This window comes from Ranitomeya imitator, chromosome 7 (genome assembly GCF_032444005.1).
Source record: "Ranitomeya imitator isolate aRanImi1 chromosome 7, aRanImi1.pri, whole genome shotgun sequence".
NCBI lineage: Eukaryota > Metazoa > Chordata > Amphibia > Anura > Dendrobatidae > Ranitomeya > Ranitomeya imitator.
In genome coordinates, this window is record NC_091288.1 from 157857937 (window position 1) to 157884687 (window position 26751).

The window sequence follows — 26751 nt, forward strand, 5'->3', positions numbered from 1 at the left end:
CCGTGCCGAACTAACGGCACGGCGGTACACCATTTGCGTCTCAGAGCTTCCAGCAAAACAAAAGACAAGCTGGACAGAAAAAAAGCAACAAAAAAGCAAAAAGCACTTAGCTATACAGAGCAGCAGGTCACAGGAACAATCAGGAGAAGCTCAGATCCAACACTGAAACATTGACAAGGAGCAAGGATAGCAGCATCAGGCGGAGTTAAGTAATGAAGCAGTTAACGAGCTCACCAGAACACCTGAGGGAGGAAGCTCAGAAGCTGCAGTACCACTTGTGACCACAGGAGTGAATTCAGCCACAGAATTCACAACAGACCTCATATTGCCAGAATGTCTTTGCCCACACACCTTAAAATAGCAACTGTCACCGATGAACTTTCCTCGCTCACTAACTAAACCAGGAAGTGGTTGGGTTTTACTGGTCCTAACCCCTAAAACTTTGGGATGGACCAATCACCAACTGTCTCCTTTCTCTTTCTGCCCCAGCAGTCGGTTGCTGGACTAACTTTACCTTTCATCTACTTAACTCCAGTCACTTATATCTAATGTGCTCACAACTGAATTTTTCCCATTTCTAACTTAATCACTATGTCCTATGCTGTGCCTTATACGCTAAACCTAATCCTATACTTTCCCTATATCCTATACATAAATATAATACATTACACATTGGTCACATTATATTACAGTATTACCGCATACTTAGTGCCTATAGAACTCTGTGCAGATTCACATATCCCGTTACTCATACAATACAATAAAACCATCTCTTAACACATATTTAAATACAGTTCTTACAGACGTTGTGTTTAGGGGAGAGGCGTAGGACAATCCCTGTAACACCTTTATAGCTGGATGAGACCCGGTTGGCTATGGTGGAGGGATTCTCCTTCATTGCTGAGGCGACCATTTCAAGGGAGAGAGAACTGTGCATGCTCGGCCATTAGTAAGAGGATTACACGGACGGACATAGAAGCCAGTAATGCTAACGCTAGGGGGCGCTATACTACACTTCAAAGATACAGAACATTCGAGTGGGGCATCATTTTTAATAGGTATAAATTACAAAAGTGTTTATTTCCTTGATCATTGCAGCATTAGCTATATATAATATGGTGGCACAACCCCTTTAAATACTAATACGCCATACTCTAATTACTATACGTACCATTTTTCCTACGATAAAAAATAACAACTGATGAGACAGTGAGTAGCCGGTGCAGCCTTTTTGATCCATCATCTTCTTGCAAGGCGCAGTTACAACACAAGGCTCCTTGTCATCTTTGCTTCAGTACAAAAAAAAGGTTTAATAATGTTATATATATATATATATTTAAATAAATGAACATTTGTGAAATTCTACCAAGAATGAAGGAACCAAATCTTATCTATGCGTTGCGTATTCGACATCACTTCCAGCATTGGGCACAGTGCTCCCTGCTGGTCCGGTTAATGAGCTCACTTTGAAATAAATCAATTCTAAATTAAAAACTATGCATTTCATTCATTTTCTTTTTTTCTGAAGCCGTTTGTTGTACTTTATTGCACTGCCGCCTTCTCACCTCTATTAAATTTGTTAGACTTCTATGAAAGTGAATGAATCAATATTTGTAGTGCTATTAGCAACTTTGACTATTTAACTTAATGTGTGCACTGAGTCATCACGCCATGCTGACTAGTAAAAGGAATCTGTCAGCAGGTTTTTGCTAACTTTTCTGAGAGCAGCTTGATATAGGGGCAGAAACCTTGATTCCATCGAGGTATCACTTACTTTACTGGTTGAAGCAGATCTGTTGCAGATCTACAATTTCTTTCAGTATTGAGCTCTGTATAGCCCCGCCCCCACCACTGATTGGCAGATTTCTGTGTACACTGTGCGTACTCAGTACGCTACCAATCAACAGAGGGGGCGGGGTTGGGCTTCATGTGATTACCTCCTGCTGATAAAACAATGATTTTATAAAAATGGCACTAAGCAGACCAGTAAGTGATACATCACTGGAATCAGAATGTCTCCCTACATTATGCTGCTCTCACATAAAGTAACAAAAATCTAGCGACAGATTCCCTTTAAATATTGATGGTGGTCTTTCCTTACAATGATCCTATATTACAATATGCTCAACTTATCTTGGCATTTACTAGTATTAAAACGTGCAGATCTGTGTGAACCAGCATGCGCATCTTACTAGTACCATGCAGGGCATCATTTGGGCACAGGATGGTAACCTGAGCAAAGAACAGTAAAGAATAAAATGAAAAGCCCATATTCTTGAGTTTGTTAGGATTTTTAATCACCAGTAACCTGCACACAGGTACAGAGCTAGAGTGATTTTTAAAGTGGCTTAGTCCCCAACATCACCTTATAGCTAATGTAAAATGCATTTTGGGGGTGACAGACTCCCTTTAAATAGGGTAACATAACCTCATTAATTTTATTCTCGTAATTATTGGAGGTAGAACTGTGATCAACACTCAAAATCTCACTGAAAGCAATGCTTTTTATTAATATTCACAAATCGTTATGGCACAAGAGTCCATATAGATTCATATAAGACCTAATTCTGGTTGTCCCATTTATGCATTAAAGTTGTACTAATATCATGACTATACATCAGCTTACTTACCGGCTTCCCAAAAGAGAGGAAATACAGTCATCACTGAATTGTTCAGTTAGGCACAAAGATGTATCCGGTATAGACTCTCTGTAGACAAGTCCTGGTGTAGTCTGGTTCCAGGATGTGGGGAGAATCCAGAAATGATCTCCCAAAAGATCCTGGAATTCTGGAATTAGGAGAAAATGCAGTTGGTTTTGATACAAACAAACCAAACTGTTTGATAAGTATCGTCTTATTAAGCAAATCTTTAATCGTTTGTGATATTACAGATTATTATTATTTATTTATATAGCACCATTAATTTCATGGTGCTGTACATGAGAAGGGGTTACATCAAAATACAAATATCACATACAGTAAACAAAACTAACAATGACAGACTGGTACAGAGGGAAGAGGACTCTGTCCTTGCGGGCTTACATTCTAAAGGATTATTGGGAAGGAGACAGTAGGTCGAGGGTTGCAGTAGCTCCAATGGTGTTGAGGTGGCCGCGTGGTCTTTACAGGCTGTAAGCTTCCTTGAAGAGGTGGGTTTTCAGGTTTCTTTTGAAGGATCCAAAAGTAGTGGATAACCGGATGTGTTGGGGCACTGAATTCCAGAGGATGGGTGATATTCGGGTGAAGTCTTGGAGGCGATTGAGTAAGGAGCGAATAAGCGTGGAGGAGAGATGGAGGTCTTGGGAGGACTGGAGATTACGTGAGGGAAGATACTGAGAGATTAGTGTGGAAATATACGGAGGAGAAAGGTTATGGATGGCATTGTAGGTCAGTGTTAGTAATTTAAGTAAATAAGGCAGCACACTGTAGCGCTGAAACATGCAAACTTGAAACACGAAATTTGAACTGCATTACTGCACTAGAAATATGAAAAATGAGAGCGTTTAGTGCATAAAAATGGCCAATTTTATGTGTACCTGGTAGCCCCTTTACGGCATCTCTCTTAGACCATGAGGAGATCCAAGATAGGGCAAGGTCTTTGATCCCAAAGGAAGAGAGGATCTGTAGTAGGAGGCAGTGGTCAACTGTGTCGAAGGCAGAGGACAGGTCTAGGAGGAGGAGTAAAAAGAATTGTCTGTTAGCTTTGGCTGTAAGTCATTAGTAATTTTGGTCAGGGCAGTCTCAGTGGAATGGTGGGGACGGAAGCCAGATTGTAGGTTTTCGAAGAGAGAGTTAGATGCAAAGTGAGAGGAAAGTTCAGCATGGACATGCTGCTCAAGGAGTTTGGAAGCAAATGGGAGCAAAAATATGGGGCGATAGCTGGACATAGCGCTTGGGTCAAGGGATGTTTTTTTGAGGATAGGTGTGATTGTGGCATGTTTGAAGGCAGAGGAGAAGGTACCAGAAGTTAGTGAAAGCTTGAAGAGATGGGTTAGGGATGGGGATTAGTGTGGTGGTGAGGTTGGGGAGGAGGTGGGATGGGATGGGGTCAAGTGCACAAGTGGTGAGGTGTGATTTGGAGAGAAGATGAGCAAGCTCCCCTTCAGAGATTTTGGAGAGTGAAGTTATGGGGTTTGGGCATTGGTCTCTCATAGAAAGGGGTTGTGGTGGTTGGACATCAAAGACCTTGTTTGGCCTATCTTATTTTTGAAGTGCTTGGCAAAGTCCTCGGCAATAATTAGGGAACTTGGAGGGGGCAATGGTGGGTGGAGAAGGGAGTTAAAAGTGTTGAATAACTGTTTGGGGTTGTGGAATAAGGAAGATTCGAGGGTTGTGAAGTAGGCCTGTTTAGCAGAGGTGAGAACTGATTTGAATGCCAGTGTTGCTTGTTTGAGTGGAGTGAAATCATCTTGCGAATACGTTTTCTTCCAACGCCGTTCAGCAGTTCTGGATACTTGCCGAAGCTTTTTAATGATGTTATTGTGCCAGGGTTGTCTATTGGTTTGTCGCACTCTGGTATGCATGACAGGGGCAACCGTGTCAATAGCTGATGCAAGAGTGGCATTGTAGAAAGCAGATGTAGCCATTCCTAATCTAATGCACAGGAAAGATATTATTACTCCTAATGGTGACGCACGTGCTTCGTGGACCCACTGTGCCGCAGACCGGACTTACCCTGGAGGGGTGTGACTAAGCCACTACCTCGGTGTTCACTGGAGTCTCTAGTGGTGAGGCCAGGCTTGTGCGGCAGCCAGCTGCCAGGTGCCACTCCAGGGCAACATCAGGCAGTAACAGCTGACCCTAAAGGTCTAAGCCATTTAGGGTATGTGCACACGTTGTGGATTTTGCTGCGGATCTGCAGCGTTTCCGCAACTGCGGATCCGCAGCAGTTTCCCATGAGTTTACAGTACAATGTAAACCTATGGGAAACGAAATCCGCAGTGCACATGCTGTGGAAAAAAACGCGCAGAAACGCAGCGTTTTATTTTCCGCAGCATGTCAATTCTTTGTGCGGAATCCGCAGCGGTTTTACACCTGCTCCAGTAGAAAACTGCAGATGTAAAACCACAGCGGAATCCGCAATAGAAACCGCGATAAATCCGCAGGAAAAACCGCAGTGGTTTTGCACTGCGGATTTATCAAATCCGCTGTGGAAAAATCTGCAGAGGATCTTTCTACGTGTGCACATACCCTTACTCAGATTTCTAGACAGGGCAGGACTGTGTGGACAGAACAGCCACTTGGGACAGGTACAGACTATGCAGTCACCGGATAGCAGACGGGAAACTCCAAGGGACAGGATTACACTGTGAGGTCTCTGGATATCAGACGAAATGGTCACAGAGACAAGTTAGACACACTGGTCTCAGAAAACAGTTCAGGAACTGCCGATGCGGTCTCAGGGTAAGGACACTGCCAAAGAGGACACGTGAACAAAGACTAACTATACTGGACCAACGGGAAACATGATACGGGAAATGTTAACAGACTAGGGACAGTGGACTTAGCAACATACAGTTCCACACACTAAATTAAATAACAGTAACAATAGCGGTTGCTCAGGCACCTCCCTATTGGGGACTGTGCATTTTATACAAGATGCCTCCCAGCTATTGGCTGGGAGACACCTTGCAGGTGAACGCATTATACTAAATGCTTCTCAGCAACAAGCTGAGGGCATTTAGGAAAATGTGCTGCCCCTTTAAAAGCAGGGAAGTGTGTGCACATGCCCACTAGGAGAACCGCTGGGAGCAGTAGCGTGCATTGAGTAGGTGTTTTAAACTGTTATGTTATAAATAAATATGTAGAAATGTGTCCTGGTCCCAGTGTTTTCAACATTTTAAAAGAAGAGCTACATAATGGAACTGAAGGTAAACCAATTAAATTTGCATATGATGCAAGCTAGGAGGGATAGCTAACACTAGAGAAGACAGAGAAAAGTTTCATAAGGATCTAGATAGAATAGGCAGGAGCTAATAGGATGGTTTTTAACAGGGAGAGATTCAAGATTCTTCATTTGGGCAAGAATAATTAAAATGACATCTATAGAATGGGAGGAATAGCACTAAGCAACAGCATGTTTGAAAAAGAATTTGGTTTACTAATAGATCACAGACTAGACATGAGTCAAAATTGTGACGCAGCAGCACAAAAAAGGCAAACAGAGTTCTGAGATGCATTAAGTGAAGCATAGAGTCAAGATCATGTGAAGTAATTATCCCCTCTCTACTCCTCTTTGGTCAGTTCTCATCTGGAATACTGTGTCCAGTTCTGGGCACCAAATTTATAAAAAGACGTAGAGAAACTGGAGCAAGTTCAGATAGAGCTACCAGGATGGTGAGTGGACGGCAAACTATGTCCTATGAGGAAAGGTTAAAGGATTTGGGAATATTTAGCTTGCAAAAAGAAGGCTAAGAGGAGAATTAATAGCTGTCAAATTTCTGAAGGGATGTCACAGTGTAGCGGGATCATCATTATTCTCATTTGCACATGGAAACACGAGAAGCAATGAAATGAAACTGAAAGAGAAAAGATCCAGATTAGATATTAGAAAAAAAACTTTTTGACAGTGAGGATGATCCATGAGTGGAACATGCTGCCAGGAGAGGTGGTGAGTTCTCATTCAATGGATGGTTTTAGTGAATCCTGCATTGAGCAGGGGGTTGGACACGATGACCCTGGAGGTTCCTTCCAACTTTAACATTCTGTGATTCTATGATTTGTGAATTAGATTTTGTACAATCTAACAATATTAGTTAAGTGCATGTGCACACCTAAACCTGGCAATCACTTACGGAGGAGGAATGTCTTTAAATGAAGGAGACTGATATTGCACATAACATCCCTGACAAAGAAGACTGAGCTTCTCTTAAACGCATAAGAGTTTGTTGTGATGTCACGATTGGCAACCTGCAGCTTTATTTTTGAAAGCTCGACACATTGGATAGTTGCCAATGTCTGGGGCACTGCGCACAAATACTCCTGCCTTGTGATTTAGGAACATATAGAATCAGCAAGTCATTGGTAGTATTAACTTTTATGGAAACGTTGAATTTACAGATTGTTCACATCTACAACATATTGGCTAATTTATATTAATGATTAAATGATTTTATATTGCTCAGCTGTATGTATTTTATCACTATGTGCGAATAGATAATAAAACAGTTTATATCTGTATTTTATCCTGTGGTGAATCTGGAATTACTTTTCTGGCACAGGCGGTTCAATAAGGTTTTTATTTTAGTAGTGCTAGTGGTTAGTCTTCAACTCTCCCCATAGCTTCCTTTGGTCCATGTTCAGTGTGGTACACAACATGATAACAAACAGCACAGTGACTACTTTTCACCCTAAAAAATAGGCAGAATAACGGATTACAAATTTGTAGACACCTGTGGTGCTAGATATAGGACACACCTTAGTTTAACATGCCCTTATGGTCAAATAATTTCTAATCTTTTATAATATGCAAATTGCCTCTTCTGAGAAAAAGAGGACTTAAACTCTATAGCGCCACCTGTTGGAAGTAGCGATCCTACAAGTCACAATCAACTCTTTAACGAGTCGTGCAATATGACTTAGGATAAGAGCCAAATCAGTATCTCAATTCGCAGACACGGTGTTTCGGGCTGTTGGCCCTCGTCAGTGCAAAGCATGAGAACTGATTTGGCTAGGTGAGAGGTTCTGGACTGGGGTCTAAGGGGTATCGTTTCTCCTTATGGAGAGTGACATAACATCTCTGGCTTGTCAAGGTAAGGAGGCTTATTCGCCGTGCAATGCTCCTCTGGGAAATATAATATGCAAATTGCCTCTTCTGAGAAAAAGAGGACTTAAACTCTATAGCGCCACCTGTTGGAAGTAGCGATCCTACAAGTCACAATCAACTCTTTAACGAGTCATGCAATATGACTTAGGATAAAAGCCAAATCAGTATCTCAATTCGCAGACACGGTGTTTTGGGCTGTTGGCCCTCGTCAGTGCGAAGCATGAGAACTAATTTGGCTAGGTGAGAGGCTCTGGACTGGGGTCTAAGGGATAACGTTTCTCCTTGTGGAGAGTGACATACCATCTCTGGCTTGTCAAGGTAAGGACGCTTATTCGTCTTTTATAGGGGTACCATCATTTTTCATTAGGTTTTTTTTTTCTCTGTTTTTTACTTTTTTTTTAGCTTGAATCACAATTCAAAAATAATGTCTGTTGGTCATTAATTTATATTCAGTACATTTAAATAGAAAATTACTTTGGTCAGTCACAAGTTATCTGCGTGATTGTTGTGAAGTTTTTTTTTTAACGTTATTTGTTATTTTCCTTGTTTAATGAGATTTGAGATTAAAATAATTTGGGAAATGAGTTATAATGTCAATTCGAATTAGGTTGAGCTTTGAAATACGGACCATTTGTTAAAATGTTCAAGAGCTTTGTCATTTCTGGCATGTGACAATCAAATCTTTTCTAATGTGTATTTAAGTTTCAGCTCATCGGTCCATTTTAGGATGTAAGAGGAATCCGTATCTTTTCGATGTCTTGCATTGATGATTTTGGCGGCCTTGATAAAATGAGCAATTATAGCGTTTTTACTTATGGATTCGTGTTGAGTATCTAAGTTAAGTAAGATTAAGATAGGGGTTAGGACTTTTTTTAATTTTAAAGATTTTTTTCTATTTAATGTTTTATTATTTCCCATAATGGTTTGATTATGAAGCATAGGAACCAAATGTGAGATTAGGGCGCCTAGGTCTAGATTACATCTCCAGCATTTTCATGAGTAGAGATCTGGCCATTTTTTAAGGAATATTCTTAAGTCCTAATGTATTTAACACAACAGATGGCCCGGTACCGTCCGAGCTTCCGCACCTGTGCAGACTTTCATTAGTCAGGCTTCAGAGCATATCAGACGGATATTTGTATCATATCCTACTTAACAGAGAAATAGAAAAATATCATTTAATTTAATTCTGAGAAAATAGCTTTTAATCAATCTATGAAATGTCGGCCAAGATTAAGAAAGTACAAAAAGTACAAACTTTTTACTGAAAATTATCTCCTAACCAACTGGTTTCAATGATTTAAGCTATATAAAACCTAGACTCAAGCATATGATAAAAGAGAACAATTAAAGCCAATCTTGTACAAAAAGATGTCTTACCTTCAAAGTATGTGGGGTCTCTTAGCTTTGTAAAGTAGGAAGTCTCATCAAGTATTTCTTTTAACACGTTTTTCAACCTCTTCATCAGTAAGGCAGCATACGGGAACTTCATTTCATCAACTCTTTCAAGTGTGCCTTTTATCTCCTCTAAAATAAAAGGAGAAAAGAAATCTGCATCTCATTACAGAAGCTTCCTAATTACAATTAAAGAGAATGAAAAAGTGCAGGATTCCATCTTATTGATGGCTGAATATCTTCACATGGTTTCCTGAAGAATTGTTTGAAGCCACACGCAGTCATAGAAGATTGCTGCTATTAAACACGCTGAAATCAAATAGGATCACATTTGTCTTTAATTTTTATAGAACATAACAGGATTTAGTTTTGTAGAATCAAAAAAATTATTCGTATAACAAAACTATAGAAAAAGACATGGACCGCATCTCCTAAATCTAATCATTGACTTATTGTAGGTGAGCAGAAATGTACAAATTGAACATGATGTTCTCAGACTGTATGAAGCTCAGTGACATGTCACAGTAAACCTCTTAGTGAGTCCTTGATCCTAAAGGTGCGGTGCCATGTTCTGAACCGCTAAACCGATACTGCACCAGCAGGAGGAGCGACCCAGATGCGCCCCAGCACCCATGTTCCAAGGCAAAACCCCTATGGCTCCAAAGATTATTTGCGCTTATGTAAAGTCTGCCCAATGACTATGGAAGATAGTGGGAAGCCTGACCCCAAAGAAAACATGTATAAGTTGTAACTTAAAATGGTTTATCCACAGGATAGGTGATGATAATGTTGTCGCTGGGCGTCCTATATGTGTCCATTAGGTGGATTGAGATAGCTGAGCATTGCCCTCAACTAAACTCTGCCTGTCCCATATACATTAAATGGAGCTGCATTGTATATGTGTAAGCACACTGGACTAATCCTGAGATATGCAAATTGCCTCTTCAGAGAAAAAGAGGACTTGAACTCTATAGCGCCACCTATTGGAAGTAGCGATCCTACTAATCCTGAGATAGTAATAGGTGGAAGTCCCTGAGTTGAGACCCTTTAGTGATCATAAAATTATCACCTATCCTGTGAACAACTAATAAATGTTGGAGAAGTGGAAAAATAAATGGAAAAAGTCTTAACCCCTTCATGACCTTGGGATTTTTCATTTTTCCGTGTTCGTTTTTCACTCCCCTCCTTCCCAGAGCCATAACTTTTTTATTTTTCCGTCAATTTGGCCATGTGAGGGCTTATTTTTTGCGGAACGAGTTGTACTTTTGAACGACATCATTGGTTTTAGCATGTCGTGTACTAGAAAATGGGAAAAAAATTCCAAGTGCGGTGAAATTGCAAAAAAAGTGCAATCCCACACTTGTTTTTTGTTTGGCTTTTTTGCTAGGTTCACTAAATGCTAAAACTGACCTGCCATTATGATTCTCCAGGTCAGTACGAGTCCATAGACACCTAACATGACTAGGTTATTTTTTATCTAAGTGGTGAAAAAAAATTCCAAACTTTGCTAAAAAAAAAAAAAAAAAATTGCGCCATTTTCCGATACTCGTAGCGTCTCCATTTTTCGTGATCTGGGGTCGGTTGAGGACTTATTTTTTGCGTGCCGAGCTGGCGTTTTTAGTGGTAGCATTTTGATGCAGATACCTTCTTTTGATCGCCCGTTATTGCATTTTAATGCAATGTCACGGCGACCTAAAAAACGTAATTCTGGCGTTTCGAATTTTTTTCTCGCTACGCCGTTTAGCGATCAGGTTAATGCTTTTTTTTAATTGATAGATTGGGCGATTCTGAGTGCGGCGATACCAAATATGCGTAGATTTGATTTTTTTTTATTGATTTATTTTGATTGGGGCGAAAGGGGGGTGATTTAAACTTTTAAAACATTTTTTATTTTTTTCACTTTTTTTTAACTTTTGCCATGCTTCAATAGCCTCCATGGGAGGCTAGAAGCAGGCACAACTCGATCGCCTCTGCTACATAGCAGCGATCTGCTGATCGCTGCTATGTAGCAGAAATGGAGGTGTGCTGTGAGCGCCGACCACAGGGTGGCGCTCACAGCCACCGGTGATCAGTAACCATAGAGGTCTCTAGGACCTCTATGGTTACCATGCTGACGCATCGCCGACCCCCAATCATGTGACTGGGGTCGGCGATGACGTCATTTCCGGCCGCCCGGCCGGAAGCGGTAGTTAAATGCCGCTGTCTGCATTTGACAGCGGCATTTAACTAGTTAATAGGTGTGGGCAGATCGCGGTTCTGCCCGCGCCTATTACGGGCACATGTCAGCTGTTCAAAACAGCTGACATGTCCCGGCTTTGATGCGGGCTCACCGCGGAGCCCTTCATCAAAGCAGGGGATCTGACCTCGAACGTACTATCCCGTCCGAGGTCAGATAGGGGTTAAAGAGGACCTTTCACCAAACTTTTCATGTTAAACTGGACAACCCTGCAGAGCAGAGTAAAAAGTTGTAATTTTCTTTTTATGTCTCCTCTCCATTGTAGCGTTATTAGCTAACAATCCGTTAGGCACCTAAATAGTTATTTCTTTTTTATTCAAATTTGGAATTACCAGAGAGACTTCACTGGGGGCGTGTACTTCTTCAATTTTTCTGACACTTGCCAATCATAAGCAGGTAACAACACACTGGGGAAATAAGAACACGCCCCCAACAATAGGTTAGACTCGGTGTGAGACAAGCATTGACAAACTGTGTGCTCTGCTCAGGGCCGGACTGGGACTAAAATTCAGCCCTGCCATTTGAAGTTACACAGGCCCACTTGTCACATGGTGACTGTATAATATCTTTGTACACTTGTAGGTTACAAGAAGTGAGGGGAGTGTAACACGACTATATAACATATACAGTTAGGGCCAGAAATATTTGGACAGTGACACAAGTTTTGTTATTTTAGCTGTTTACAAAAACATGTTCAGAAATACAATTATATATATAATATGGGCTGAAAGTGCACACTCCCATCTGCAATATGATAGTTTCCACATCCAAATCGGAGAAAGGGTTTAGGAATCATAGCTCTGTAATGCATAGCGTCCTCTTTTTCAAGGGACCAAAAGTAATTGGACAATGGACTCTAAGGGCTGCAATTAACTCTGAAGGCGTCTCCCTCGTTAACCTGTAATCAATGAAGTAGTTAAAAGGTCAGGGGTGGATTCCAGGTGTGTGGTTTTGCATTTGGAAGCTGTTGCTGTGAGCAGACAACATGCGGTCAAAGGAACTCTCAATTGAGGTGAAGCAGAACATCCTGAGGCTGAAAAAAAAGAAAAAATCCATCAGAGAGATAGCAGACATGCTTGGAGTAGCAAAATCAATAGTTGGGTACATTCTGAGAAAAAAGGAATTGACTGGTGAGCTTGGGAACTCAAAAAGACCTGGGCGTCCACGGATGACAACAGTGGTGGATGATCGCCGCATACTTAATTTGGTGAAGAAGAACCCGTTCACAACATCAACTGAAGTCCAGAACACTCTCAGTGAAGTAGGTGTATCTGTCTCTAAGTCAACAGTAAAGAGAAGACTCCATGACAGTAAATACAAAGGGTTCACATCTAGATGCAAACCATTCATCAATAACAAAAATAGACAGGCCAGAGTTAAATTTGCAGAAAAACACCTCAAGAAGCCAGCTCAGTTCTGGAAAAGTATTCTATGGACAGATGAGACAAAGATCAACCTGTACCAGAATGATGGGAAGAAAAAAGTTTGGAGAAGAAAGGGAACGGCACATGATCCAAGGCACACCACATCCTCTGTAAAACATGGTGGAGGCAACGTGATGGCATGGGCATGCATGGCTTTCAATGGCACTGGGTCACTTGTGTTTATTGATGACATAAGAGCAGACAAGAGTAGCCGGATGAATTCTGAAGTGTACCGGGATATACTTTCAGCCCAGATTCAGCCAAATGCTGCAAAGTTGATTGGACGGCGCTTCATAGTACAGATGGACAATGACCCCAAGCATACAGCCAAAGCTACCCAGGAGTTCATGAGTGCCAAAAAGTGGCACATTCTGCAATGGCCAAGTCAATCTCCAGATCTAAACCCAATTGAGCATGCATTTCACTTGCTCAAATCCAGACTTAAGACGGAAAGACCCACAAACAAGCAAGACCTGAAGGCTGCGGCTGTAAAGGCCTGGCAAAGCATTAAGAAGGAGGAAACCCAGCGTTTGGTGATGTCCATGGGTTCCAGACTTAAGGCAGTGATTGCCTCCAAAGGATTTGCAACAAAATATTGAAAATAAAAATATTTTGTTTGGGTTATGTTTATTTGTCCAATTACTTTTGACCTCCTAAAATGTGGAGTGTTTGTAAAGAAATGTGTACAATTCCTACATTTTCTATCAGATATTTTTGTTCAACCCTTCAAATTAAACGTTACAATCTGCACTTGAATTTTGTTGTAGAGGTTTCATTTCAAATCCAATGTGGTGGCATGCAGAGCCCAACTCGCGAAAATTGTGTCACTGTCCAAATATTTCTGGCCCTAACTGTAATTACAGCTGTATCCAGCATTACAGCTCAGTCCTATTTATTGCTTTTAGTTGCAGTACTGTGGCACCCCTAGGGGTATTTGCCACAAAAACAGTTACTGACACTAAATACAAATATTAAATAGCAAGACTGCACTACCACCTCCGGCCAGAAGGGGGAGCTCCATAGACTCCCCTTGATCTATTCTGGTCTGAGAGAAGAACTGGCAGTTGGGCTAAGGAGCTGATAGTGAGAGGTCATACAGCTGAATTTCTAACAGCCCTATGACAGTTTCCAGGCCCAAATCACCGGCCTGAGGAGAAGAGGGACAGAGAAAAAGGACATTGTGAGAACCGGGTAGCATTAATCACTACCCAGAACAGGCGCAAAGACGGATACCGGATCCCTGGCTGTATTCATTAAATATAATACAGCAACCGGAAAAACGTGAGGTGATATCAGCTTCACTAGGGCCGGACGCAGCAACAGACACAGAGTTCAGCGGTACTCCCGGAGGGGGTAAGCCGATAAAAGGACTCGGGTTGCCCGTCGAACCAGGACCCGGAGGGGACAGATTGGGCCGGCAGCCAGTTCACATACAGCAGCAGGGCCACACAGAAACTGCGTACAATAAGAGGCGAAGACCCCGGCAGGGTCAAAGTAACTCAGAGTTCCCATACAGACTCCGGTGACAGGACTGGTTGTAAATCCCTTTTATGTTGAAGTAAACTGGTTAAACGTTTCAGTGCCTCAGTCTTTCATTTGGACAATAGCCATCTATCCAGGATCAGGATCATCACCGCTGGGAGAACCTGCTGTTGATCAAGTAAGTGCCTGTTCCCTCATGATACCCCTTACACTGTGCATTGCCTGAGGCCACAGCACCGGGTCAAGCCACCCGTGACATCTCCCTCAAGAGACAGACCCCATTGGTCTGGTGCTGGGTACCCCGGTCTCCTGGGCGTCACAATTGGCGTCACGAACAGGATTCAGCCAGCCCGTATACCGGGTATTGTGTGCCGTGATTGGAGCCCAAAACTGTGAAAACTTGGATGAAAAATCTTGAAAATTGACTTTATTAAAGAAAATTCCATTTCCCATTAAAAACTATTGAAAGTGACTTTTCCCCATTGGTTATAATGGAGTAAAGATGGCCGCCAACACCTCATAACCGTTAGGCACGAGACTGTTAATTGAGCTACGCCATTACCTGAACCCCAGTCTGACTGAAAAACTTCAGAATCCGCCATTACAGAGCGCGCGGCGGGCGGGAGCAGCAGGGGGCGTGTCATTGTGGGCGGCACCAAGCTGAGCGCTCTGACGTCAGAGTAAGGGGAAAACCAATCCTGCTGCACAGCGGAACGAATCTACACTATCCCGACAGAAGCGGAGGACCGGAAGGGTCCGGATTAACTAAGGGGGCACAGTATGTCGCAGCACGGAGACGCCGCAGCACCCGGCGACGCTAATGCAGCTGAAAGACAGAGTGTCAATAGAGAGTCCGGTAGCGCAGCGGTGCAAGGAGTGGCGCCCATCATGCCGGTGCTGATGCCATATACCCCGGGTGGCCCGTGGCTTCCAATGTATGAAGGTGAGCCTAATACCCTTGACGATTTCAGAGAAAAGATGCTGGCCCATTTTGACATGTTCCCTGTGGGTGAAGTTCAGCGTGTTAGTCTCCTGATGATGCAGTTAAGTGGCCATGCTAAGCGAGAAGTCACAGCATGGGCAGCTGATCTAAAAGGCACTGTTGAACGCATATTTGCTGGATTAAAAGCTACATTTGAAACCACTGCCGGCAGCAAAGCTAAAGTACGATTCTTTAATTGCAAACAAAAAGCTAATGAGGGCGTGAGAGACTTTGCCTTAAACCTGCAGGAAGCCCTTAAATCACTTACACTGGCTGAACCCATTTTTAACACCGGAGCGGATAAACTGCTAAGAGATCAATTTATTGAGGGACTCTACACCCCTTCTCACCGGGGGCATGTGAGTATGCTTGTTTTTAAGAACCCTGAATTGACATTTGCCCAATTAAAGGAGAGTGCTATACGTCTCCAGCTGGCAGAGGCACCTCGGGATCAGGATCCTGCGCAACCCATGGCAGAGGCACCTCAACAACAGGGAGTGCAAGTGACATCAGCTATGTCTGGGGCCATTGCTAAGCCCCTGGGGCCCAGTACTAATGAGGCTCTTCAACAAAAGCTTGACTCTTTAACTGATGTTGTTGCTTCAATGGCTAAAACCATGCAGGAGATGAGAGGACCCAAGATGGAGTTGGCAAACCGTAGAGAGGATGTTCCATGGATGAGACCCCGGAGATACCCGACATGGAGAGGACGACCCCGCGACCGCTACCAACCGGATGGACAGCCCATTTGCCGCCGTTGCCAGCAGCCAGGCCACTTTGCACGAGATTGTGATTTAAACGGAAATCCCCTGGGAATGCGGGCCGCTTCACAGGAATGAACTTTCAAGGCCCAACACCCTGGCACGACAGGTACATCGGAGGACGACCCATTATCCCTATCATGCTGGACGGAATTCCCCTCAACGCTTTGCTGGACACAGGTTCCCAGATTTCATCTATACCGTATATCCTTTATAAGAGGTACTGGGCCGATGCAGATATTGATAAAGGGCCCTCTGATGTTGAACTAGCTATATGGGCCAGTAATGGTAAGTTGGTACCGAAACTAGGATTCAGGGAGATGACCATAAAGATTGGTAAAGTAGAATTGAAGAAACAGGGTATAATTGTTGTTGATGTTGACCGGCGGAACTGTGAACCAACGGTATTGATAGGAATGAATGTGTTAGAGAACTGCTTTGCCGAAGTTACTTCTGTCTTACAGCAAATTGCTGAAACTGCCCAATCCTGCCAACAGAGAGTTCTCCGGAGGGAAATAAAAGTATTGATGTTAAGGCAACAGGTAGAAGTTGCAGGTGGAGAAATCGGCAGTGTGAGGGTAAGTGATCCAACGTCTATTGTAATCCCACCAAAAACAGAAATGCTGGTATGGTGTAGAGCAGCCATTGGTATTAAGGGACGAGATTATCAAGCCTTAATAGAACCAGTGTACACCGACAGCAGGCCCACTATACTCACAGCACGAGGGGTAGTCGAGGTACACCGGGGACGAGTGCCGGTACGACTTTTGAACTGTGGAGAGGAAGAGGTCACTTTGCCAAGGTATGCTACAGTGGCAAAGCTATATACTGTTGACAACAATGCCATCACAACCATTGAGCCCTTAGAACCAACCTGTCAGGTGGAAGTCAACGGCTCAGATGGAGAATTGGAGGATTGGTGCCAACAGCTACACGTGGGCATAAATTCAACACCTACCCATCAAAAACAAGGGGTGTATAGGCTAGTGATGGAATATGAACAAGTCTTCAGTAAACACCCATTGGACTTCGGACGGATAGAAGGGGTAGAACACACAATCCCCACCGGTGACCATCCCCCAATAAAAGAAAGATATAGACCCATACCGCCCGCTCACTATCAATGTGCAAAAGATATGCTGAGGGAGATGAAACAGGCCGGGGGAATAAGAGACAGCTGTAGCCCCTGGGCGGCCCCTCTAGTGATTGTCAAAAAAAGGACGGAACCATGAGAATGTGCGTAGACTACCGGCGGATTAATAACATCACCCATAAAGACGCCTACCCCTTGCCTAGGATAGAAGAGTCCTTGACTGCTTTGAAATCTGCTAATTATTTTTCCACCTTAGACTTAACAAGCGGGTATTGGCAAGTCCCTGTGGCTGAGAGAGATAAGGAAAAGACGGCATTCACCACACCAATGGGTCTATGTGAATTTAATCGCATGCCATTCGGACTCTGCAACGCATCCGGTACCTTCCAGCGGCTGATGGAATGCTGCCTCGGACACAAGAACTTCGAGACCGTCCTCCTGTACCTAGATGATGTGATCGTCTACTCAAAGACTTACGAACAACACTTAAAAGACCTGGCAGAAGTGTTTGAAGCCTTATCCAGGTATGGCATGAAAATCAAGCCATCCAAATGTCACCTTCTCAAGCCAAAGGTACAGTACCTGGGACACATCGTGAGTTCGGAGGGAGTAGCACCGGATCCCGAGAAAATAAGCGCCATAAGGGATTGGCCGAGACCTACCAACGCAAAAGAAGTGAGGCAATTCCTGGGATTGGTGGGTTACTATCGCAGATTTATAAAAGGATTTACCAAGTTGGCAGCACCCTTGCAAGACGCCTTGGTAGGGCAGACGAAGAAACCTTCAAACCGAAACCCTCCTTTTCAGTGGAACGACGAAAGGGAAGACTCCTTTGAACAACTAAAGAAGGCACTAACCGGAGAAGAGGTTCTGGCATACCCAGATTATCATCAACCTTTCATCCTCTACACCGATGCCAGTAATGTGGGACTAGGAGCAGTGCTGTCACAAAAGCAAGAAGGTCGGGAGAAAGTCATCGCCTTTGCAAGTAGAAAGCTCCGGCCAACTGAAAGAAATTCAGAAAATTACAGCTCCTTCAAATTGGAACTACTGGCAGTAGTTTGGGCTGTGACTGAACGTTTCAAACACTATCTGGCCGCTGCAGAATTTATTGTCTATACTGACAACAATCCGTTGACCCATCTGGACACAGCCAAATTAGGTGCGTTAGAATAGCGATGGATAGCCCGGTTATCTAATTACAACTTCATAATAAAGTATCGAGCAGGTCGCAAGAATGGAAATGCCGATGCCCTATCCCGGATGCCACACATGAGAGATGTAGAAGAAGAAACGGGGGAGCTTGAAGAAATTGAACTACCAGCCTTCCATCATCCCAAGGCAAAACATCATCAGTCAAGTACCTATCAGAAACAACAAGAGGTGAATTTTAATCCGTTAGCACACCATAGATGGGCTGACACCCAAGACAGCAATCCGGCTGTGAAGTTGGTGAAGGAACTGCTGACTGAGCAAAGTGCATATCCCGATGAGGATGCCCCAGAAGAGACGCATCAACTCTGGAAAGAGAGAGGCAAAATGTTCCTGTATCAAGGGAAGCTCTGTAGAAGATACACCAATCCGAAAACACATGAATTGGTTTGGCAAATTATCGTGCCTAAACAAGATGTCAACATGGTCCTCGAAGCTTACCATAATGGTGCTGGTCACTTCGGTTGGAAAAAGTTAGAAGTACTTCTAAGAGAGAGATTTTATTGGGTCGGGATGAGAAAATCAATCGAACAGTGGTGCAGAAATTGTGGCCCGTGCAACCTCAGAAGAAACGATCAAAAGAACCAAAGAGCACCACTGCAGCCCATAATCACCAAACAACAACTTGAACTTGTAGCCATGGACCACGTGAAGTTGACACCAAGCCGGTCCGGCTATGTCTATGCCTTGACCATCGTGGACCATTATTCACGCTTCTTGGTAGTAGTACCCGTAAAAGATCTGACAGCAAAAACAGCAGCCAAAGCGTTCCAAACGTACTTTTGTAGACCCCATGGATATCCGAAACAGGTTTTCACCGACCAAGGTACAGCCTTTGAATCAGAGATCTTCAGAGAATTCTGTAATATGTATGGTTGCAAAAAGATCCGGATGACGGCCTATCATCCACAAACAAACGGCTTATGCGAGAAGATGAACCATATTGTAATAGACCTACTAAAGACTTTACCTGAGACAGAAAGGAATCAATGGCCAGAGAAATTGCCTGACTTGGTGGATCTGTATAATCATGTCCCGGTGAGCTCCACCAACTGCACCCCAGCTTACCTTATGCGTGCAAGACCCGGCCAATTACCAATCGATCTAGAAATGGGAATTCTGAAACCAGACGCAGAAGTTCAAGACTCCAATTGGGATATCATACGGCAAAAGCAGTATCGCCAAGTGCAAGAGAGTGTGGAAAGAAGCCTTCAGCAAACTAGAGAAAGACAAGAGCGAACTTTCAACCAGAATGCTCTAGCGACCCCATTAAGACCGGGTGACCAAGTGCTCAAGAGAAATCGTCGAACCAATAAACTAGACAATCAGTAGGAAGCCGTACCCTACACAGTTTTACCAACAAGAATGGATAATCCTAAAATGTGTCTCATTAGCAAAAACGGAGGCTTAACATCTGTACTAGTGTCAAGAGACAATCTTAAATTGTGTCCGGAAGCATTGAAAGAGCCAGAAGTTGTCCAGCCAGAACCAGAAGTTATTCAACCCATGCAGGTCCAACCAGTAAAGGAAAAAGAAGAGGAAATGTATCACACCTGTATAGGAGACTTTCCCAAAACCCTACTAACATACCATGGTGCAGTAGTGGTTCCCATGGTGGCCTTTTACCCAACACCGAACCCAATACCAGAAGTCCCAAGACAGGAAGAGGCTGACCCCGTACTACGGGAGGTTCCAGGCCAGGAAGAACAGATTCCTGATCAGAGTAATCCCATTCACGGTGGACTTGCCAACTCCATAGTCGTGGAATTATCTTTAGCAGAGCGGACAGATACTACATCCGCAGTAGACAGTAGTACACCACATGAAGAGACACCGCTATTACGTAGATCACAGCGTAGTACCCAGGGTCAATTACCGGCCAGGTATGCGGATTACCAACTATAAAACTATAGTCATTGTTATCATTCTGCAACGTTTAAGCCCAGTACCTACAGAGACTTGTCTGTATGAACTTATTGCATACTCTTGCACTTTTTATCAGCCCGGAGGCACTAAATCAAAGCTCCGGAAAGACTGCTTTTTAAACTTTGCTTTTTGCTCTTTTTGAACTTTCTTTAGACTTTATATTGGTAACTCCGTTGGAAAAATGGAACTAAATTCTTGGACACAAAGTGCAGTGCCTTTCCTAGTACCTTCAAGGATAGAACTGTATTAATGGACGCTATTTGAAGTGACTTTTTACAGAACTCTATTTTTGTTTCCTTGAGTGGTTTTTGTAACTTTTCATTTTTAAGACTCTGTACATATTAATTGTTATTTCAAAATGTTATCATCCCACAGTCCCGGAGTACTGTTCTTAACTAAGGGGGAATGTGGCACCCCTAGGGGTATTTGCCACAAAAACAGTTACTGACACTAAATACAAATATTAAATAGCAAGACTGCACTACCACCTCCGGCCAGAAGGGGGAGCTCCATAGACTCCCCTTGATCTATTCTGGTCTGAGAGAAGAACTGGCAGTTGGGCTAAGGAGCTGAAAGTGAGAGGTCATACAGCTGAATTTCTAACAGCCCTATGACAGTTTCCAGGCCCAAATCACCGGCCTGAGGAGAAAAGGGACAGAGAAAAAGGACATTGTGAGAACCGGGTAGCATTAATCACTACCCAGAACAGGCGCAAAGACGGATACCGGATCCGTGGCTGTATTCATTAAATATAATACAGCAACCGGAAAAACGTGAGGTGATATCAGCTTCACTAGGGCCGGACGCAGCAACAGACACAGAGTTCAGCGGTACTCCCGGAGGGGGTAAGCCAATAAAAGGACTCGGGTTGCCCGTCGAACCAGGACCCGGAGGGGACAGATTGGGCCGGCAGCCAGTTCACATACAGCAGCAGGGCCACACAGAAACTGCGTACAATAAGAGGCGAAGACCCCGGCAGGGTCAAAGTAACTCAGAGTTCCCATACAGACTCCGGTGACAGGACTGGTTGTAAATCCCTTTATGTTGAAGTAAACTGGTTAAACGTTTCAGTGCCTCAGTCTTTCATTTGGACAATAGCCATCTATCCAGGATCAGGATCATCACCGCTGGGAGAACCTGCTGTTGATCAAGTAAGTGCCTGTTCCCTCATGATACCCCTTACACTGTGCATTGCCTGAGGCCACAGCACCGGGTCAAGCCACCCGTGACATCTCCCTCAAGAGACAGACCCCATTGGTCTGGTGCTGGGTACCCCGGTCTCCTGGGCGTCACAGTACCAAGAAAAGCCGCTACTTTACCTACATAACTGGATCTCATAGATAATGAAGAGATTGAGACGACCAAAGGCTACGGAACCTCATTCTGATGCTCCATAAATGTTGCCTACAGACACTTTTGGTTCCGCTGTGCAGTACGAGACCCGGTGACTCTGAAGAGCGGTGACATCAGTAACTTCACCGCTCTTCAGATATTCCGGGTCTTGCGCTGAGCTCGGCGACTGTGAAGAGCGGTATTGTTACTACCGTCACCGCTCTTCAGAGTCGCTGTGTCTCGCCAGGTCTGGGCTAGTAGTGGGAATGTCTGATAGACACCTCTCCATTACTTACACCAGGGATTGACAGCGGCTGACATTACACAGCTGACCCTAAAAATCACTACACATACCAGAATTAAATGCTCTGGTGGCTGGGAAAGGCAGTAGAGTTAGCGCTATTCCCAGGCGCCGGGTGCTAATTACAACTGTCATCATCCTTGCCTGGTCTCCCTGCGAAGCATTTCTGTTGTATTTTCATGTGCTGATCTCACGCCACTAAAAGAGTGTGATCGACAGTATTGAAGTCGTTCAGCACTTGTTTCCCGGCCTCTTTACACCAACTGAGAAAGAATGAAGGGAACAGAACAATCACAATTAGATCAATCTGTCCCCATACAGTATCATGTTATCAGCAGCACATCTACAGTTTATACCGGCGATGTGCTGCTGAGAGCAAGGATTTCTGTTCCTACATAAACAATCCAATCACTCGATGAATATGCAGCATTTTGCTTATTTAGTATAATACACCCCATAGTCCTCCATCTATTATAATGTGCACCTCAGTCCTCCATATAGTATAATACACTCCTCAGTCCTCCATATACTATAATACACTCCTCAGTCCTCCATATAGTATAATACACTCCTCAATCCTCCATATAGTATAATACACTCCTCAGTCCTCCATATAGTATTATACACTCCACATAGTCCTCCATATAGTATAATACACTCCACAGTCCTCCAAATAGTATAATACACTCCTCATAGTGCTCCATATAATATAATGCCCCGTCATTGTCATCCATGTAGTACAATTCACTTCCCATAGTATGATGCACCCCATAGTTCTTCATATAGTATAATGTATTCCCCATAGTCCTCGATACAGTATAATGCAGCCCACATATAGTATAATGATGCCACCCCAGAGTATAATGCAGCCACCCCACAGAATATATTGTAGCCCCCTGAGTATAATGTAACCCCCAGAGAGTATAATGCAGCCCCCTCATCTATATATATAATTGTCTAAGGGGTACTTCCGTCTGTCTGTCTTTCTGTCTGTCGGCAACTTCCGTCACGGAAATCCCGCATCGCTGATTGGCCTCGCCAGCTGCCTGTCATGGCTGCTGCAGCCAATCAGCGATGGGAACAGTCCGATTAGTCCCTCCCTAGTCCCTGCAGTCAGTGCCCGGCGCCCACATACTCCCCTCCACTCACCGCTCACACAGGGTTAATGCCAGCGGTAATTGGCCGTGGGTACCGCACTCCGTTACCGCTGCTATTAACCCTGTGAGTCCCCAAATTTTTACTACATCTGCTGCCCACGTTGTGCACAATTTTCACAACGTGCGTCGGTATGTTGGGCCGACGAATTGCGACGGCCCCGTACCGACGTACCTAACCCTAAATTTAGCCCCAACCCTAACCCTAAATTTAGCCCCAACCCTAACCCTAAATTTAGCCCCAACCCTAACCCTAAATTTAGCCCCAACCCTAACCCTAGCCCTAGCCCTAACCCTAATTTTAGCCCCAACTGCTCTTCTCCTGCCGGCCGGCAGATGGAGACAGATGGCGGGCGCACTGCGCATGCGCCCGCCATTTTCTTTTGCCATGAAGACGCCGGCGGCCAGGAGGAGCAGCAGGAGGACCCAGGGACACCGGTAAGTATGGCAGGGTCCCCGAATCCCCCTATTTCTCTGTCCTCTGATGTGCGATCACATCAGAGGACAGAGAATTACACATAACTTTTTTTTTTTGCGGTCGCCGGTAAACAGTTAATTACCGGCGATCGCAAAACAGGGGTCGGTAAAACCGACCCCGATCATGTTCTTTGTGGTCTCGGTTACCCCCAGCAGCCGAGACCCTAAAGATTCTCCCGGTGCCGGCCGGCGGGCGCACTGCGCATGCGCCCCCCCCATTTTTTTGCCGGAAAAAGATGACAGTGCCCATCGGGAGCCACGATGAGCACCAGGGGAGACAGGTAAGTATTGGGGGGCTACCTGGGACCCCATTTCTCTGTCCTCTGATGTGCGATCACATCGGAGGACAGAGAAATTGAAAAGAAATCGCGTTTTTTTTTTTTGCGATCGCCGGTAAACGGTTTATTATTGGCGATCGCAAAAGCGGGGTCGGTAAAAACCGACCCGAACCATGTTCTCTGGGGTCTCGGCTACCCTCGGCAGCTGAGATCATGGAGAAAATCGGACTCTGGGGGGCGCTATTTACTTTTTCCACAGCGCCGTGGTTTAAGCCGCCGTTAAAAGGCGTACCAGCGGTCGTTAAGGGGTTAATCTTGCCCACCACTGTTTCTTATACTATACTAATCTATTATTATTGGAGTGCGTTCCTAGTTCACCAGTGGGTTGCTGCCTCCTTATGTTTGGCCAGCTTCAGGAAGAGGAAGGAGCACACGACTCCATTGTAACTCTATGGTCATGCCAACTGTAAATAAAAAAACAAAAACTGCCTGCTTATGATCGAAAAATATTTAGAATTGAGAGTCCTCAATTCTAAATATTTTTCTATCCACTGGCTAACACGGTACCAAGATATATACAGTGGGGCAAAAAAGTATTTAGTCAGTCAGCAATAGTGCAAGTTCCACCGCTTAAAAAGATGAGAGGCGTCTGTAATTTACATCATAGGTAGACTCCAGAAAATCACATTGTCTGTTTTTTTATCATTTTATTTGCATATTATGGTGGAAAATAAGTATTTGGTCAGAAACAAACAATCAAGATTTCTGGCTCGCACAGACCTGTAACTTCTTCTTTAAGAGTCTCCTCTTTCCTCCACTCATTACCTGTAGTAATGGCACCTGTTTAAACTTGTTATCAGTATAAAAAGACACCTGTGCACACCCTCAAACAGTCTGACTCCAAACTCCACTATGGTGAAGACCAAAGAGCTGTCAAAGGACACCAGAAACAAAATTGTAGCCCTGCACCAGGCTGGGAAGACTGAATCTGCAATAGCCAACCAGCTTGGAGTGAAGAAATCAACAGTGGGAGCAATAATTAGAAAATGGAAGACATACAAGACCACTGATAATCTCCCTCGATCTGGGGCTCCACGCAAAATCCCACCCCGTGGGGTCAGAATGATCACAAGAACGGTGAGCATAAATCCCAGAACCACGCGGGGGGACCTAGTGAATGAACTGCAGAGAGCTGAGACCAATGTAACAAGGCCTACCATAAGTAACACACTACGCCACCATGGACTCAGATCCTGCAGTGCCAGACGTGTCCCACTCCTTAAGCTAGTACATGTCCGGGCCCGTCTGAAGTTTGCTAGAGAGCATTTGGATGATCCAGAGGAGTTTTGGGAGAATGTCCTATCGTCTGATGAAACCAAACTGGAACTGTTTGGTAGAAACACAACTTGTCGTGTTTGGAGGAAAAAGAATACTGAGTTGCATCCATCAAACACCATACCTACTGTAAAGCATGGTGGTGGAAACATCATGCTTTGGGGCTGTTTCTCTGCAAACGGGCCAGGACGACTGATCCGGGTACATGAAAGAATGAATGGGGCCATGTATTGTGAGATTTTGAGTGCAAACCTCCTTCCATCAGCAAGGGCATTGAAGATGAAACGTGGCTGGGTCTTTCAACATGACAATGATCCAAAGCACACCGCCAGGGCAACGAAGGAGTGGCTTCGTAAGAAGCATTTCAAGGTCCTGGAGTGGCCTAGCCAGTCTCCAGATCTCAACCCTATAGAAAACCTTTGGAGGGAGTTGAAAGTCCGTGTTGCCAAGCGAAAAGCCAAAAACATCACTGCTCTAGAGGAGATCTGCATGGAGGAATGGGCCAACATACCAACAACAGTGTGTGGCAACCTTGTGAAGACTTACAGAAAACGTTTGACCTCTGTCATTGCCAACAAAGGATATATTACAAAGTATTGAGATGAAATTTTGTTTCTGACCAAATACTTATTTTCCACCATAATATGCAAATAAAATGTTAAAAAAACAGACAATGTGATTTTCTGGATTTTTTTTCTCAGTTTGTCTCCCATAGTTGAGGTCTACCTATGATGTAAATTACAAACGCCTCTCATCTTTTTAAGTGGTGGAACTTGCACTATTGCTGACTGACTAAATACTTTTTTGCCCCACTGTATCTTTCCTGTATGCTTATGATTGGTCATTCATCTCCTATCTTATGAGTGCATTTCAGAGAAATTACATGCATGACAAAAGTTTTTAAGGCATTTTTTTAAATACCTCATCCCACTTTTTTTTTTTAGATGCTGAAATTGAGGGTTGCATTTTGTTCCTCTATAAATAATGTAAATTGTGCTGTCTTTTGAAGTTGATTAGAAAGCAGACAAGACCAAATCTCTAGCACAATGCTCTGCCAACTACCAGCCCCTCAGCCTAGCCTGTATTTAGAAATACGGTCACATACTGCCACCTAGTGGTTGTCACTGATACTACTATTTTTTCTTCAAGTTGTAGAAATATTAGATAACTTACATTATTTGACTAAGTAAATAATTAGTAGGATGGTAGAAGATTCAGGTTTGTAATACCTTTCTACTTTCCATGCTGAAATATATAATTCTCTAGTCTCCGTATTGCATTATATACACAATATGGAACACAATTCCTTAATTCTTTAAAAAAAAAAAAAAAGGAACTTCCAATACAGTCGCAATATACATCAAGTAAATAGTTTGGGTGTTCAGAAATGTATTGGGTATGTGCACACCACCTCAGATTAGGACTGCCCCATTATGAGAATGCCGTGAAGTGGCGGGGTAGCTCAAAGAATTGATCAATTGTTTGCTAAATGTCTCATATTTGAAATACAGTTAGAATTTATGTGCAATTGCACTTCAGTTATTGCGTTCTGACCATAAGCAGTGCTGGCTTCTCCCCTTTTTTTTGCCTTGCATTGGT

At 43.7% G+C, this 26751-nt stretch overlaps 1 protein-coding gene across 2 annotated transcripts in view; it reads right to left on the reverse strand.

The window, feature by feature from the left end:
• The window catches only part of C7H16orf89 (chromosome 7 C16orf89 homolog), a 217850-nt gene that overhangs the window by 161381 nt on the left and 29718 nt on the right, over positions 1–26751 (reverse strand). For both annotated transcript variants that reach the window (XM_069733963.1, XM_069733962.1), the window contains exons 2-4: positions 9145–9291; positions 2631–2787; positions 1172–1289 (exon numbers count right to left, since the gene is read on the reverse strand). In XM_069733963.1, coding sequence (XP_069590064.1) covers positions 1172–1289; positions 2631–2787; positions 9145–9291 — 422 coding nt within the window. The remainder of the gene's footprint in view (positions 1–1171; positions 1290–2630; positions 2788–9144; positions 9292–26751) is intronic.